The sequence below is a fragment of the Tachysurus fulvidraco genome, chromosome 17 (assembly GCF_022655615.1).
Source record: "Tachysurus fulvidraco isolate hzauxx_2018 chromosome 17, HZAU_PFXX_2.0, whole genome shotgun sequence".
Taxonomy (NCBI): Eukaryota; Metazoa; Chordata; class Actinopteri; order Siluriformes; family Bagridae; genus Tachysurus; species Tachysurus fulvidraco.
Window position 1 is genome coordinate 21,016,294 of NC_062534.1, and position 15,647 is coordinate 21,031,940.

At 40.1% G+C, this 15,647-nt stretch overlaps 3 protein-coding genes across 5 annotated transcripts in view; 1 reads left to right on the forward strand and 2 right to left on the reverse strand.

Annotated features, from left to right (window-relative positions):
• The window catches only part of polr2c (RNA polymerase II subunit C), a 4,211-nt gene extending 2,084 nt beyond the window's left edge, over positions 1 to 2,127 (reverse strand). The window contains exons 1-5 of the mRNA XM_027135617.2: positions 1,911 to 2,127; positions 730 to 779; positions 578 to 646; positions 396 to 448; positions 58 to 186 (exon numbers count right to left, since the gene is read on the reverse strand). Coding sequence (XP_026991418.1) covers positions 58 to 186; positions 396 to 448; positions 578 to 646; positions 730 to 779; positions 1,911 to 1,996 — 387 coding nt within the window. The 5' untranslated portion in view covers positions 1,997 to 2,127. The remainder of the gene's footprint in view (positions 1 to 57; positions 187 to 395; positions 449 to 577; positions 647 to 729; positions 780 to 1,910) is intronic.
• A 645-nt stretch (positions 2,128 to 2,772) lies between these two features.
• Positions 2,773 to 7,579, reverse strand: coq9 (coenzyme Q9 homolog (S. cerevisiae)). Its single transcript, XM_047802550.1, has 9 exons — positions 7,422 to 7,579; positions 6,549 to 6,777; positions 5,668 to 5,803; positions 5,442 to 5,584; positions 4,508 to 4,592; positions 4,307 to 4,411; positions 3,691 to 3,846; positions 3,552 to 3,605; positions 2,773 to 3,217 (listed from the first exon to the last, which is right to left on the reverse strand). Exons 1-9 carry the CDS (start codon positions 7,477 to 7,479, stop codon positions 3,182 to 3,184), a joined length of 1,002 nt encoding a protein of 333 aa, XP_047658506.1. The 5' UTR covers positions 7,480 to 7,579; the 3' UTR covers positions 2,773 to 3,181.
• A 128-nt stretch (positions 7,580 to 7,707) lies between these two features.
• Positions 7,708 to 14,890, forward strand: ciapin1 (cytokine induced apoptosis inhibitor 1). 3 transcript variants are annotated; one of them, XM_027135943.2, is made up of 9 exons: positions 7,708 to 7,852; positions 10,114 to 10,279; positions 10,566 to 10,709; positions 10,894 to 10,976; positions 12,682 to 12,832; positions 13,538 to 13,611; positions 13,908 to 14,026; positions 14,335 to 14,422; positions 14,535 to 14,890. In XM_027135943.2, the coding sequence occupies exons 2-9, from the start codon at positions 10,123 to 10,125 to the stop codon at positions 14,643 to 14,645; spliced, it is 927 nt and encodes a 308-aa protein (XP_026991744.1). In that variant the 5' UTR covers positions 7,708 to 7,852; positions 10,114 to 10,122; the 3' UTR covers positions 14,646 to 14,890. The 3 variants fall into 3 exon arrangements, with proteins under 3 accessions (XP_026991744.1, XP_026991745.1, XP_026991746.1); XM_027135944.2 differs by having other exon boundaries at positions 7,716 to 7,852; positions 10,117 to 10,279; XM_027135945.2 differs by having other exon boundaries at positions 7,741 to 7,852; positions 10,104 to 10,279.
• Positions 14,891 to 15,647: the final 757 nt, after the last annotated feature.

The window sequence follows — 15,647 nt, forward strand, 5'->3', positions numbered from 1 at the left end:
TGTGTGTGTGTGTGTGTGTGTGTGTGTGTGTGTGATATACAGGTTAGTGTGACTCACAGGGATAACTCGAGGGTTATTAGACAGTAAATCCCGTGAAGTCACGTGACGTGTCTGATCTTCCGTACATCTCACGTCCAGTGTGAGTTCCACTGAGCACTCTGGACAGAAATCATCACACGTGCAGTCCTAACAGAGAAACGGTAGTAAAGATGTATAAAGTCTGCACTACACTGACACAGTAGACGTTTCTACAGCTGCTAAATATGTTGGTCAGAAATGTACACAACGTATCCAGAGAAACAGGACATCTGTTATTTTTATTACTACTTCCTGAATCTAATCACATCTAGCCATCAAGTTAATCCGAATACGATTAAACCATCTAATAAACTCACCCTTGAATACTGCATTTTGTCTACAATGTCATCACTGGTCAGCGGTATGAGCCCTAAATAAAATAAAAAAAACAATAAAAAAAACACAGCATGACATCATTCAGTCTCATACACATGGTGCACAGGATCACGATGAAAGCTTCAGGACGAGGAAAAGACTTGAAGCGCAGACAGACACACACCCACTCTGTGTGCGATGAACTCATCATGAAGAACTGAAGAATTGGCGTCGATCTGAACCCAGTCGATTGCTACAGACATGAAAACAGTGAAACGTGTTAGAGTCCTTTTTTAAATAACGTTTAGGTTTATAAAGTAACGTGAAGACACTCACCGATAGTTGGAACCTCGGACATAAACACTCGCCTGATAGAGTTGGCAACTCTGTTTAAAAAGAAATGCAGTTTTATTAGAACTGGGGAAAAAAAAAGATAATTAACATCCCCTCATAAAGTATTACATGTGTAAAGGAATAAAGGACTTGCAGTTTTAGGAAATTAATCTGAAACTAATGTACCATTTTTATATGTAGCTACATTTAGTGTTGAACATCCACAAGTTCCTCTAAACATTACATTAGACCATATTAGCAACAGTACATTCACTTTGTTATTTGGCAGATGCCCTTATCTAAAGCGAATTACAATTACCCTCATTTTATACTCCTGAGCAATAGAAGGTCAAGGGCGTTGCTTAGGAGCCGAGCAGTGGCAGCTTTGTGGACCTGGGATTCGAACCTTTCCGATCATTGTTCCAAAGCATTAACCACTACACTACCACCAAACCCTACTTTAAAGCAATTAAACGAAAAAAATTCAGTGAAGCAAAAGACTAACATTTACGCCTTTTAGCAGACACCCTTATCCATAGTGACTTACAATTTATTTCAGTTTATACAACTGAGTAATTGAAGGTCGAGGGCCCAGAAGTGGCACCTTGGTGGACCTGGGATTTGAACTCATGACCTTCTGGTCAGTAGTCCAACACCTTAACGACTAGTCTACCACATCCCTATAGCCTGATGGACCTGGGATTTGAACTCATGACCTTCTGGTCAGTAGTCCAAAACCATAACACAGAGCTACCACATTCCTATAGCCTGGTGGACCTGTGATTCGAGCTCATGACCTTCTGGTCAGTAGTAAAACACATTAAACAATAGTCTACCACATCCCTACAGCATCTCGTTCGCTTATTTTTACTCTGTCTTGAAGCTAATAAGAGTAAAACGCTTGGAGTCGAAACTACCTTCAGACTTGCTGTTAATTAACATATAATAATGTTAATTAAAAAAAATTAACCAGGACCTTCTGGCCAATCAGATTCTACCATTAGGAATAAATTCTCTCCTTCAGTTTTGGTGAAATTTCGGGCTAATAATTTGTACACTGATCCAAAAATATTATCCATAATATTATCCATAACGTGTGAAAAGTTAAATATTCGGTAGTTTAAACATTTATTTATTATTGTTATTGTTGTCATTATGCTAGCAGCTTTAGCTTTAGCACTCACGCTAGGTCCGTGTTCTCAATTACAAACTTCACATTTTCGTCCGTCAACTCTGTGATTTTCACTGTCGGCTGGTTGGCGTACGGCATCTTCAGCAATAATTAAACATCTATTTAGGAGCTAAAAACAAAATAAACGCAGTTTAAATTCCACACAACAACAATCACCGCCGCTTTTCTGCCAAATGATGGCACGATAGGATCATTTCCGGGTTAATACTACAGAGAATTTCCTGTTAGCATAAAAGGCTAAAAGCGTGCTGTGGATAAATACGGACAGGTGTCTTATACGATGTGATATAAATAAATAATCAATCAAATTTAACATTATTTTTATTTATATAATGTTTTAAAAATTCAATATCAAGATACAAAATATTTAGCGGTTTCCATCTGATTAGAGATTTTTATGATTCATTTTATGGTTAATTTTAAACGTCACCTTCAGGGAATTCTTTTATTCATATTTTATTAATATTGAACAAAATATCTATTAAGAGAAATATATATTTATTATTATTATTTTTTAAATGTATTTTTTTTTTTTACTTAATTTTCTTCCCCATTTATTTATTTATTAAATGTTTTTTTTTTTTTTTTTTTTTACTAAGAATCCACTCTTTACTACTACAAACCATCTGAACCAGAGAGGGACTTCTTTCACATTCAGTATAAAATGAGAAAAGGCATTAGGCAAAGATCATTAAAAAGCACTATAAGGGAATAAATGGTTTTCATTTATTTATATTTTCCCTTACAAGATTTTATGGCTACTGACAAACCAAATTTACTCTGTTTACAACTTCCACAAAGACGCTGTGAAATAAAAAAAATCGCAGATGTCAAGAAACCCGAATGAGCCGCAATTTTTCATGAAAACTTTTAATTTCAAGTACAATATATTTTTATTTTGCTTTAAACATTTATACAGGGAGCAAAAACAAAGGTAGTGGTCTGATTCAGAGCTGAATAACCTTAATATACAACACTGAATCAAAAGCCCATCGTTGTGTTCTGAAGCACCGTTTCTCAAAGCAGTGTAAAGCTGTTAACTTTACAGATAACTGTACAGATCAGTCAGACATGAGAGCTTGAGCACTGTTTAAATGTGACTGAAGCGCATGATTTAATCTCCTCGACTAAACTACATTCAAAATAACAGCAAAGTGTCTTAAGCGATCCTCACAATGGAGAATGAGCAGAGTGTTGAACGTTCAGACTCTGATGGTGGTTACAGAGCGTGACACCAGATGAAATGCAGGACCGGAGGCTGGTTTATCGTCTCTGGTTCAACCCTGTGAGGTTCTTCAGCTGCAGTGAAAAAAAAACATCATCTCGGTCAGTCTTGGCGTGTTGATTTTATTCATCTCTCTACTCATCAGATTAATTCATTTTTGTGAGATTTTGGAACCGACATACAGTACAGAGAAGTTAGTTGATTACCAAAACGTGAGCAAATGAGCTATTTAATATGTAAAGTGTCCCTTATGTCATAGGAGTGTTATGGAATAGTTTGGTCATATTACACACATTATTTTTAAATGAGAAAAGTTACAGCAACTATACCAGCAATTTGACTAGGGGTGCAATTATGCAATTTAGCATAAGACCTTAAGTAGCTGTGAATGTAATTGAGTGCACTAACCGTGACTGCAGCACCCATCAGCCCCTGGACTACTGCCTCTCCTGTCATCTGCACCTGCAACAACACAGCCTGAGTGAGAAAAAACAGTCTGATTAGAGAAACCGAGTTCAACATCCTCAGGCCGTAACGTCCTCTGTACCTGTTTAGCCGTGTTGGCTACGTTCACCACATCCTGGATACGGTTGCTGAGGAAAGTCCAAGTCTGCTCGAAGTCAGGGGATGAGTCCTGTAGCATCACAAGCTCTGTGGTGTTGAAGATTCCTGTTAATGCTGCACGTCGCGTGTACCAGTTTAGCTACAAGACCAGGAGGAGAAAAGCCATAAGACTAATGTTCTCAAACATTTATTAACAGTGGAGAGAGAGAGAGAGAGAGAGAGAGAGAGAGAGAGAGAGAGAGAGAGAGAGAGAATAGGAAGAGATGGGGGAATAAAGTGAGAGAAAGGAGAGTGTGCAGATAAAGAAAATAAGGCGAGAGACAGAGTGCACAAGAAGTGATAGAGAGGAGAGAGAGAACATAAAGGGGAAGAGAGAGAGAGAGAGAGAGAAATAAGAGAGTGAGAAAATAAGAGAAAATAAGGAGGGGGAGAAAATAAAGAGAAAGAAATAGAGAGAGAGAGAGAGAGAGAGAGAGAGAGAGAGAGAGAGAGAGAGAGAGAGAGAGAGAGAGAGAAAAGAGCAGGAGAATTAAAGAATGAAAGAAAGAGCCACAGAGGGAGGGAGGGAGGATAGATGAGAGTTATCAGGAGACACTCACGTCTGTGGAGCGATCTCCTGCGTAGTACCAGATGTCATCCACCATGGTAGAGAGGTGCTTCAGACTGTCTGGGATGTTGTGAGGAAGCAGCAGTGTACTCATGGCCTACAGAGTCGCACATGAAACAGACAGGCTCTCGTTTTACTCACCTCATTCTTATTACAATATTTATACACGTGTATGGCTACACGGCTCTATCACCTGTGGCCAAGTGTCGATGTACGGAATCAGCATCCGGAGGCGTGTCTCGACTGCGTCCCTCAGAAACTCTGCCGTCGTCTTCTTTCTGAAAAGAAATCAGTACCTCGTTAAAAAAAAAGATCTCTCACACACACATGCACACAAATGATTTAATGAAAATAATTTATTTACTAAAATATACAAAAGTATTGGCACCCCAACTGGAACAGCATTTAGAACGCTCTCTTTCACTATTCAGTTGTTATATTAGTGTTAGCAGGTTTACTCAACTGAGTTTTGCCCTTTACGGAGCATCGTGTGCGTCACTTGGTTCTTAATTTGCAGGTGGACTTGACTTAAATAAAACAAACAGAAAGCTGGTAAAAAAAAATTCTGCCTCAATTTCCAAACTAATAAATAACTGATAAATGAGGCTCACTGACAAAACAATGTCTGTGCTACACTCGCATGTCACTTTCTCAGAAGTCTGCTGGTAATTTCCTGGTAAGCGATGCTTCCTGGCCTCGTCGTCCACAAAACTAACAAACAGCTTTGTTCATTTAATGCTGATCATATAGCAGAATATTGTACTAGGGTGGCACAACTGGTTAAGGCTCTAGGTTGTTGATCAGAGAATCGGGGTTCAAGCCCCAGCACAGCCAAGCTGCCACTGCTGGGCCCTTGAGCAAGGCCCTCAACCCTCCCTGCTCCAGGGAGGTATCATAGCTGCCCATGCACTCTGAGCCCAACCTCCTCAGTTGGAGTATGTGAAGAAAAGAATTCCACTGTGCTGTAATGTATATGTGGCCCCATTCTATTCTACTAGGTCTGATTCCGATAGGCTGCCATGGCAAGTCTTTGCAGGAACCTCATAGTTGCTATATAATATATTCCTGATTAGTCCTGTTAAAATCAGAGTCTACAACAAATGCTAGAATTGCTCAGGGACGCTTACTCTGCATGTCCGAGCTGGACCTGATTATTCTGCTCTGCCAGAATGTCCACGAGCTGAGCGTTGCACTGGCTGATGAAATGTAGCACCAAGTCTCCTGCGCCGTTATTAAACATCCCAGCTGAGGCAGCCGACAGGCCGAGAGTCTGAATGACAGCAAAAATGACAAAAGGTTACACGAGAACCCTCTTTACACCAATTACATCATTACATCCTCGATTCTCCACACCTCTGCTCCAGCAGCGATGGCCTCCAGAGTCCAGCCGTGTTCAGGGACGAACTCCAGCGCAGCGGTCAGGATACGAGACTGCAGCTGCTCCTCAGTCTCATAATCCTCTGCCTGCTCACCACCCTGATCCTGATAACTGACACAGCGAGGACAACAGGAACACGGACATTAACCTCATATGCAAATGAACAAACCAGTAACAAAGCCTAAAAAATCTGCATCTCCTACTGAGCCTGTGATCACGCTGATGTATGACTTTCACAAACAATGACACGCTTTATCCATTTAAATATTAATGGATTATTATATAATAATAATTACAAAGATATTGTGATTTACACTTTATATATGAGCACAAAAAACACTTTCTTTTTAATTTGGTTATTTACAGGTGTGCAATTTTTTATTTTATTTACTGGTAGGTTTGATTTATTTTCTAAACCGCTTTATTTGTTTTATTTATTTATTTATTTATTTTTAGGTGTGTGATGAAATTTAATTAATTTATTGGCTGGTTTGTTTCTGTAAATGTATCCTGTTTGTTTATTGACATTTTATTTAATTAATTTATTTGTAGATGTGTTATTTTATTTATTTGCTGGATAGACATTTATTTTTCAGCATGAAGTGTGTGTGTTGCCTTATTTAGGTACTGGCAAATGTGCATAATTGTTTTAATTTAATTATTAACATGCATGAATGCACGTATACTTAAATACAGACAGCAATACAGTAGATATGGTTTAATTTTATTCAATTATTTTTAACTTAATTGTGAGATATAGCCGTAAACCTACACCGAGTTATACATCACCGTGTTATAGTATGAGGTGTGATGTACAGTTCAGGAGACTTGCTGCGTAGTGAGTGGACTTTCTAACCTGGTGTTAGACTGCGGTTCTTCCTGCTGAGCATCAGATGAACCGGTTTTCTCTGTGGAGCAATACGCCTGACTCGTTCCTGAATTCTGGGTCTGCTGGCGTTCGTAGTCGGATGGAGGCCGTGTGTTCTGGTGAACTTTAGCGTCATCTGTAAATCTGAGGACGGCAGCAGAATGGATGGCGCGTCTCAGTGCGCTGTACTGGGGACGAGGACGGCTCTGGACCACTGCTGCAAATACATAGAAAATACTCTCATTAAAAAGGATGACAGTTCTCAATTTCAGTGAGTGTAAAAAATTATAGAGAGGAGAGAGAGAGCATGAAAGCGGAGAGTGTGTGCAGATGAAGAAAATAAAGGGGGAGAGAGAGAGAGAAAGCTGAGAGAGTGTGCAGATAAAGAAAATAAGGAGAGAGAGAGAGAGAGAGAGAGAGAGAGAGAGAGAGCACAGATAAAGAAAATGTTTCAATGTTTCCAACTAAAAGGTTCACATTGTACAAAAGACACTTTATGTTTCCAATAGAAACTTTCTCAAGATTAACTTCAAGAGATCTCCAATGCACATTACTTTCTTTACACACACACACACACACACACACACACACACACACACACACACACACACACATACATACATACATATATAAATAAAAGATAAAAGTATTGCAGTTGCATGCCAGATTACTTTATAGCTGCTGATGTAAGAACTAGTTTAACTTTATTTACTTTATTGACTCAGACTTTAGGGTCACCTTGTAATGTGTAACAGGACAAAGATATCACATGAAACATGCAGAAGATAAACATTAAAGTAGGCATAAAGTATTAAAATACCAAACAGCAACACAGAGAGCAGCTCACTAGGCCCAGCTTACCGCTGCCGAGACCCAGCAAGCCTCTTCCAGCGCGTAGGCCTCGAACCAATGCCGCCATATCGCTAGTGGACTGGGAGCTGTTCCGTTAGCATAACAACGTTAGCATCGGTGACGTCATTACCACGCGACTCCGAATGCTAACCGAACACTAGCATCGACAGAAATTAAAAATGAAGTTAAACATTCGTTGGAAATATCAGAATATATTGTATATACACACACATATATATATTTGCGTATTGTGTTTTAAACGGTTAGTTAAAATGCCGCTTAATTAAATCAGCATTTTTAAAAAAAAGCTGAAAATTTATTCTGAAACCGACTAGCGTGCTAATGCTAGCGAAGGAAACGTCATCATATGGCGACGCCCGAGTAAGTGGATAGCAGCGACGACAAAGTTGAATCTCACGTCCGGAGACTTCAGTATATTAGTAAGTATTTCAGCTCTGTTTTTATTTATATACTTATATATATTTATATATTTAAGAAGTAATCGCATTGATATAAATGTCATGTTTTAAAACGTCGTTTTAACGAGTCTTTTTGTTATTGTTTTGTTTTCGACACAAAGATCCGATCACTCCAATTAGACTCTGAATTAAAGAGACAACTTTATAAACACAGAGAGATGTTAAAGGAAGTCGAGTGAGTAAATAAAGACTGAATGTACAGTGGATATCAAAAGACTACTCAACCTTGTGCTTGTAAGATTTTATGATGTGGAAAATCACACAATTTATGTTAAAAGTAGAGACAAACGATACAGTAACCTGACAGTGAAAGTGTTTACAGCCCTTTAGGAAATAGGACATGTGACTGTACAAATGTTTAAAAGTAATTATAGTTGCTGTTACTGATGAAGAACTCATAATAAAGATCAGCTGTTGGTGCAGGATTTTTTTCAGCTCTTACATTTACATTTCCAGCATTTGACAGACGCCTTTATATCCGATTTAACTTAATTGTGAGATGCAGGCATAAACCTACACTGAGTTGTACAACATGTTATAGTATGAGGTGTGATGTACAGTTCAGGAGACTTGCTGCGTAGTGAGTGGACTTTCTACCCTGGTGTTAGACTGCGGTTCATTATGCTGAGCATCAGATGAACCGGTTTTCTCTGTGGAGCAATAGGCATGTCTCGTTCCTGAATTCTGGGTCTGCTGGCGTTCGTAGTCGGACGGAGGCCGTGTGTTCTGGTGAACTTTAGTGTCATCGGTAAATCTGAGGATGGCAGCAGAATGGATGGCACGTCTCAGTGGGGACGAGGACGGCTCTGGATCAGAAAATACTTTCATTAAAAAGGACGACGGTCCTCAATTTCAGTGAGCGCAAGAAATGTGAGAGAGAGAGAGAGAGAGAGAGAGAGAGAGAGCGCAGATAAAGAAAATAAGAGGGAGAGCGACTTACGTTGTCTAATATATATTACAATTGAGGGTTAAGGGCCTTGTTGAGGGGCCCAACAGTGGCAGCTTGGTGGACTTGGATCAAACTCACAACCTTCCGATTGGTAACCCGACACCTTAACCACTAGTCTACCACACGTCCCCATCTTCTTGGTTTCATCCGAATGCTTAAACCATGGGGCACAAAGAGCTTCCAAAGCATTTAAGAGATCTCCTTGTTGAAAGGTATCAATTTGGAGAGGGGTATTAACAAATTTCTAAAACATTAGATGCACCCTGGAACACTGTGAAGGCCATCATCAACAAGTGGAGAAAATGGGGTACCACAGTGACATTACCAAGAAATTTACAAAAAGTAGTAGTCACTATACCTGTGACAAGATTCTTGCATATTCTTCACATGTCTGGGTTATGGGGTAGGGCAGCTAGGTGGAACCTCTTTTTCAGGAAAAAAAAGAACCAAACAAGAACATTTAAATCTCTCAAACCATGTGGTAAAATGAGTTATGGTCTGATGGGACGAAGACAGGATTTTACAAATTACAAAAACACTAGCTTATCACCCAGAGAACATGGCACATGCCCACAGTGAAGATTGGTGGTGGCAGCATCATGATATGGGGAGTGGGATTTTAGATAGGATTGGGCAAAAAAAAAAAAAAAAAAAAAAGGATAACAGCCAGGCTATTGTATGATTTTTTTTCTTGTATTTCTTCCTAAAACATTTCTTATTTTTATTTCACTTTAAATTATTTCGGTTGCTGTTTTAAAGTAGGAAGGAATTAAAGGTGGAAACAGAAACTGCTATGATCGGTCACAAAACCCTGTTTTTTTAACAGGAGACTGTAGACTTTATATCCACTGTTTATTGAACTTCTCCATGTTTTTTTTTTCTATAATTTGACTCAAACTTTTCAAATACTTTTGAAAGAGTATGAAATATACGGGATGTCAGAAAAGTCTCAGTACATGGGGGAGAAGCTGAAGCAAGGTTTTAGTGAACTTAAAGAAACATAGCAAGTACATATGACACCTTATTAATAAATTCATATCGACTGAAAGTGTCCTGCACCAACCGAGAGGTGGACGTCGAGAGAAAAGAAAAAAAAAAGCATCTCAGGCATCATCGACTTGGTGCTGGTTTCCATAGTCCTTTGTGTACGGAGACTTTTGGGACACACTGTATATACTACTTAAAAAAAGAATGTTTCTATGTAGCTGACTGAATGACTCATTCTCTATCGCTGTGTTGTATTAATCAGTAATATAATAACTGGTTTTGTCAGCAGGTGGTCATGGCAGATCTGGGACTGAAACAGGGAGATAAAGTGTTGGTGGTATGGACCCACCCGTCCTCTCCTGCAGCTTTGAAGGAATATGTTGAGGCTGTCGGCTCTGTGGTTGGTGGTCAGGACCTGGTGTCCCTTGAGAACATACAAAGGCTCCAGATGGGTGAGTTACTACGTCCGATTTATGTTGGTAGCTTCACGGTTTATAGTGTTTTACAATAAACTTCATTTATTTAACAAAGAACGAGGGAAAATCTCCACAAAGTTTTAATTACCATTTTAAAATTCAACACATCGTTTCAGCTCCGTTCAATCAGACTTTGTTTATGTTTAAAAAAAAGAGGGAATTTTGATATCTCCGAAAACCAAAGTCATTTGTAAGGAGCTTAACGTTATATCGCTGAACCCTACAGACCCTGAGGGTTAAACATCTTTCCTTCCTGTTCCAGCATCCCGTTCGGCTTCGACTTACGACTGGGTTTTGTCCCAGCTTCTACCTGACACTGCTTTGGTCCACAGCTCGGAGATGCTGGTCGAGATGGCCCGTGTCCTGAAACCCGACGGGAAGCTGGTGCTGGAGGAGCCTGTATCAGGTTCGACTGTGTTTCCTGAGTGATGTGTGTATTTATTTAACAATAACACTTGACCTCCTGACCTGGCCTGTTTTTTTTTTTTTTTTTTTAAAAGTAAAAAAAAAGACCATTGCATCTCCATCTTCTTTAGAATGAAAGAATAAACATTAAATAATAAACAAACTTCATTAAAACGTATCCGCAGGTTCTGAGGAGGTGAACGGATTCAGGACGACCGTGAAGCTCATGTCAGCACTCAAACTATCTGGCCTTGTTTCCGTCACAGAGGTGAGAACCCTGTTCATTAATTCTAGTTTACTGTGTGCCTGATGCCTCGACTAGGGACGTAAGGGACAAATTTGTCCACATTCCATCTCTGCCTTCCTGTTTAATACAGAATTGATTTTAAGGATGATTGTTATTATGATGATGATGATGATTATTATTATTATTATTATTATTATTATTATTGGGGGTCAAGCCCCAAAGGGGTGTAGACACCTATTGTTATTGTCGGTTTTCTTCTTATTATTATTCTTCCTCTTCTGCCATTGAATTCAATCACATAACTTTCCTACGTACGGGTCTATGGGCTGCCATTGACTTCAATGGCAGCCCATAGAACCGTACGTAGGAAAGTTATGTAATTTGGCACGCATGTAGAGGCCAGTCTTATAAGTTACTATAGCAACTTTGGTGTGTCTAGCTCAAACCCTCTAGCGCCACCAACAGTCCAAATGTCCAATTATGTTCATCGTGAGGCTGTATCTTCAATATGGCTGCAAATATTGGGTGCTAATATCAGAATCAGCACCACAGTGACACACACTCAAACTCACACACACACACACACTCAAACTCTCACACACGCACACACACACACACTCAAACTCTCACACACACACACTCACACACACAGACACACACACACACACACACTCAAACTCACACACTTTCAGACACACACAGACACACATAGACATTTTGCAACGTTTCGTGACAGCGCCACCTAGTGGCCACGAGATTTTCACGTTAAGTCCAGTATTTTGCGAATGCGATGCCATATCACTACGAAACTTGGTATGGTTCATCAGCGACATATTCTGAGCACATCTGATCGGCTTTACCCCAGAATCGCTGCTTGCAGCTATATTTATGGTTGTTGTTGTTGTTCTTAATACCTCAGCACTATACTATAGCTCATATAAGGTCAGATCATGTTGATTAATATTCTCCACCAGTAGCACGGGAAGGAATTAACACGTTTTGTGGATGTTCCCCATCTATAAATGGTTCCAATCCCATTGTATTCAGTCATAGTTAAATTGTATTTGTTATCAAATTGCTGTGATAAAAGTGTCTCCCATATTTTGCACTAATGATAACGCACTATAGATTATATTGAATCTTTGGCTGCTTTAAACGTATCTGTTACATCCATATCGTTATGAGAATTGTGGTTAAAGGTGGGGTGCATGACGTTTAAGAACTGCTTCAGAAAACCGAGTCGGGCCGACTAACAAAACAAACGTGTAGCCAATGAGCAAAAAGGGGCGTGTCTTCTCAATATGCGGCGGAGAGAGAGTTCAGTGCACATGTCTGACATTAGCAGAAAGTGATTGAAAGATTGACATGGCGGATATCTGCCTTTACCTCTGCCTCGGGTTCTAGGTGTCGAACGTCGTCTTCCGCGTGAAACGGAGCAAAACATTTCACGGTACAACACACAGTACTACAAAAACACATTTGTATTACCATAGTATTACTCATCGAGTTCATTTACTGATAAAAATATCCCCTCGGCCAGCTGCCCCAACAGGTTCCGCCATAATAGTTGCCTGGGTTATGTATGTATGTGTGGGGCGGAGCTATCAAAACAGAGGTGACACCCATTTGGGTTAGGGGTGTGTTTGTTTTGCTGATTTCAGATGTCAACATTGGATTTCAAACATCGTACATCGCACCTTTAAGTACTTTGTGGTGAATTCTGTAGGTGAAGAGTGAAGCCCTGAGCTCTGAGGCTCTGAAGCAGCTCACAGATGTCCAGGGCAAATCTCTGTCTAGGGTGCGGATAACAGCTTGCAAACCTAACTATGAGGTCGGATCGTCATCTCAGATCAAACTGTCCTTCGCCAAAAAAACAGGTCAGTCTTTACAAATGCAACACTCGCGACTTATATATACACTATAATACATTCACACACACACACACACACACACACACAGACTCGCAGCAACAAATACTGCATCTTTAACGCAATATTCCAACAAACATTAGTCCAGAGAAAAAAAAATGTAATTATCGGGAATATTTTAAATAAATAAATAAATCCTGCCACACCTCTAAAAAGAGCCATGAGCAGGATATTCCCTCGCAATTTGAAGTCTAGATGTGTGATATGAATCGAAATAGACTTATTCATAAAGACTCGTCGCTGTAATAAAGGCAAAAGCTGCTTCCACAAAATATTAGTTAGGAGGGGTGTCTATACTTATGCAATCAAGCTGTGATAGTTTCCGAGCGGATCAGCTCCGGAAAGACTACATGCCCGATACTTACACATGAATGACTGAATATATTTGTAATGGAAATAATACACAGCCTGGTTGTCATGGCAACCAGAAATCAACAAACAGTATCCAGACTCATCTCGTGCTAATCTGTAGGTGAAAAATGTATCCAGTGACCCGCCCGGGGTTTGTCCCTTGTCTGTCACGAGTTGGCGGTCAACATGTAGGACAGTGTCTGGGTTTATACTTCAGCAGTACAAATAATCTCACACCCAAAGCTCGACAGTGTCACTGTACCACAGAGCTGAGCGTTAAACATGATCTCACTCGTTTTACAGAAAAGCCGGCTCTCGATCCAGGTGCCGCCAAACTGTGGACTCTTTCAGCTAACGACATAGACGACGATGACGTCGTAAGTACAGGTTACACAATAACAGGCTCTGTGTTATGGGATACTGCTGCAGTAGTCTAGTGAATACAATACAGAAGAGAAATATCAGTAAAATAAAGCAGAGAGAATAAGGGTCATGTGATGGATGGATGGGAGGATAGATGGATGGGTAGATGGATAGATAGTAGGATGAATAGGTGGGTGGTTATATGGATAGGGTCTTTATTGTCATTGCACAGGGTAGAATGAAATTAAGTGTGAATTCTTACACTGCATAAAATTGTAAAACATATACACATAAAATATGGTTTGAATAGGACTTGGTGGACTCTGACACACTCCTGGATGCCGAAGACCTGAAGAAACCTGACCCGGCTTCACTCAGAGCGTCCTCATGTGGAGAAACAGGAACGAAGAAGAAAGCCTGCAAGAACTGGTGAGAACACTTGAAGATGATTAGCAAATCTCTCTCTCTCTCTCTCTCTCTGTCTGTCTCCTCTCTCTCTTTTTCTTTCTCTGTCTGTCTGTCTCGCTCTCTGTCTGCTCTCTCCTCTCTATCTGTCTGTAGCTCTCTCTGTCTGTCTCTCTCCAACCCCCTCTCTGTCTGTCTCTTTCTCTCTCTCTCTGTCTCTGACTCAAACACTCAAGCTTCAAGTTAATGCACCCAAATGATTGTTTATGAACTTGGAAATCATCTGCCATCCTGTAATTACTGTAATTTGCCGGTCGTGTCTGTACGCGTAGCACGTGCGGCCTCGCCGAGGAGCTGGAGCAGGAGCAGGAGAGCAAAGCGGCTCAGAAAGCAAGTCAGGCGAAATCAGCCTGCGGAAACGTAAGTGTCGGCTCGGTCGAGTCACGTTCAGTCTCTTTCCCTCCTTAATCCACTAAATTGTTCCGTTCCTTCTTTCGTTATTCACGTCAGTAATTGTTCTTTTTTGTCTCAGTGCTATTTAGGAGACGCTTTCCGCTGTGCCAGCTGTCCGTATCTCGGCATGCCTGCATTTAAACCAGGAGAGAAGGTCGTTCTGGCCAACACACAGCTCGCAGATACATAAACCATGCCGATTCCCCAAAGCGTCCCCAAAGAGTCATTCCATTCAGTATCAACATGAAGGGTTTTGAAAGCTTCACATATCAAACTCATTCACTAAATGAGTACAAATAAACCTTAAGAAACCTGAAATACTGTTTTTTTTTTGTTTGTTTTTTTTTTTTTACCCAAACTGTTCTCATGACTACATGTATCTTGTGCTCTATGTATTATAAAATTGCATTTGATGCAATAAAGAAATCGACACTGTTTCACTTCCGAAATGATGCAATGATGTGTCAAAGACATCGACGAAGCATCCAGTAAGAGAGAAAGTCAGTCAACCGATTTATGGATTGTTCACCTTCACCGAGGGCTCGATGGTGGTCAGAATCACGGTGGAGCTCGGAGACGATCACAGGAACATTTCTGCTCTGTGCCAACCTGACACTTTCGCAAAGCAGCTTTACAGAAATATCTAAACATGGGATAGAAATTTTTCCTAATGACAAAACCAGAGGTGAGGTGGGGAAAAACTTCCTGAGAAGATATGAGGAAGAAACCTGAAGAGGAACCAAATGCTCACAATGTACGTTTATTGTGTATTATATGCACAAAGATTTTAACTGCATAACTAATTTTATTCGAATTATAACAGGAAGTTTATCTTGTGGATGCCACGGATGGAGACTTGAGAGTAAAACTGATGTCCAAAGTCTTCTTATTCACACCTAGAGGTAGTTTAGATCAGGTTTTTGAGTGTGTAAGAAGAAATGTGAGAACCCCACACACACACACACACACACACACACGCCAGAGGATCATGAAACTCCACACGGACAATAACCTACGCTGAGGATGGAGCTGAGACTGTAACATTACCTCCTGCACAAACACCAAACTAACTTCAGTGAATTTAACTCGTGTTCGATACCGAAAAAAGTCGAGTTTTGACAATCTGATGCCTGGAGTTCGGTTCTTTAGTCTTGTGCTAAACTTAATGTAGCTAACAAGAAATAAAAGTTTC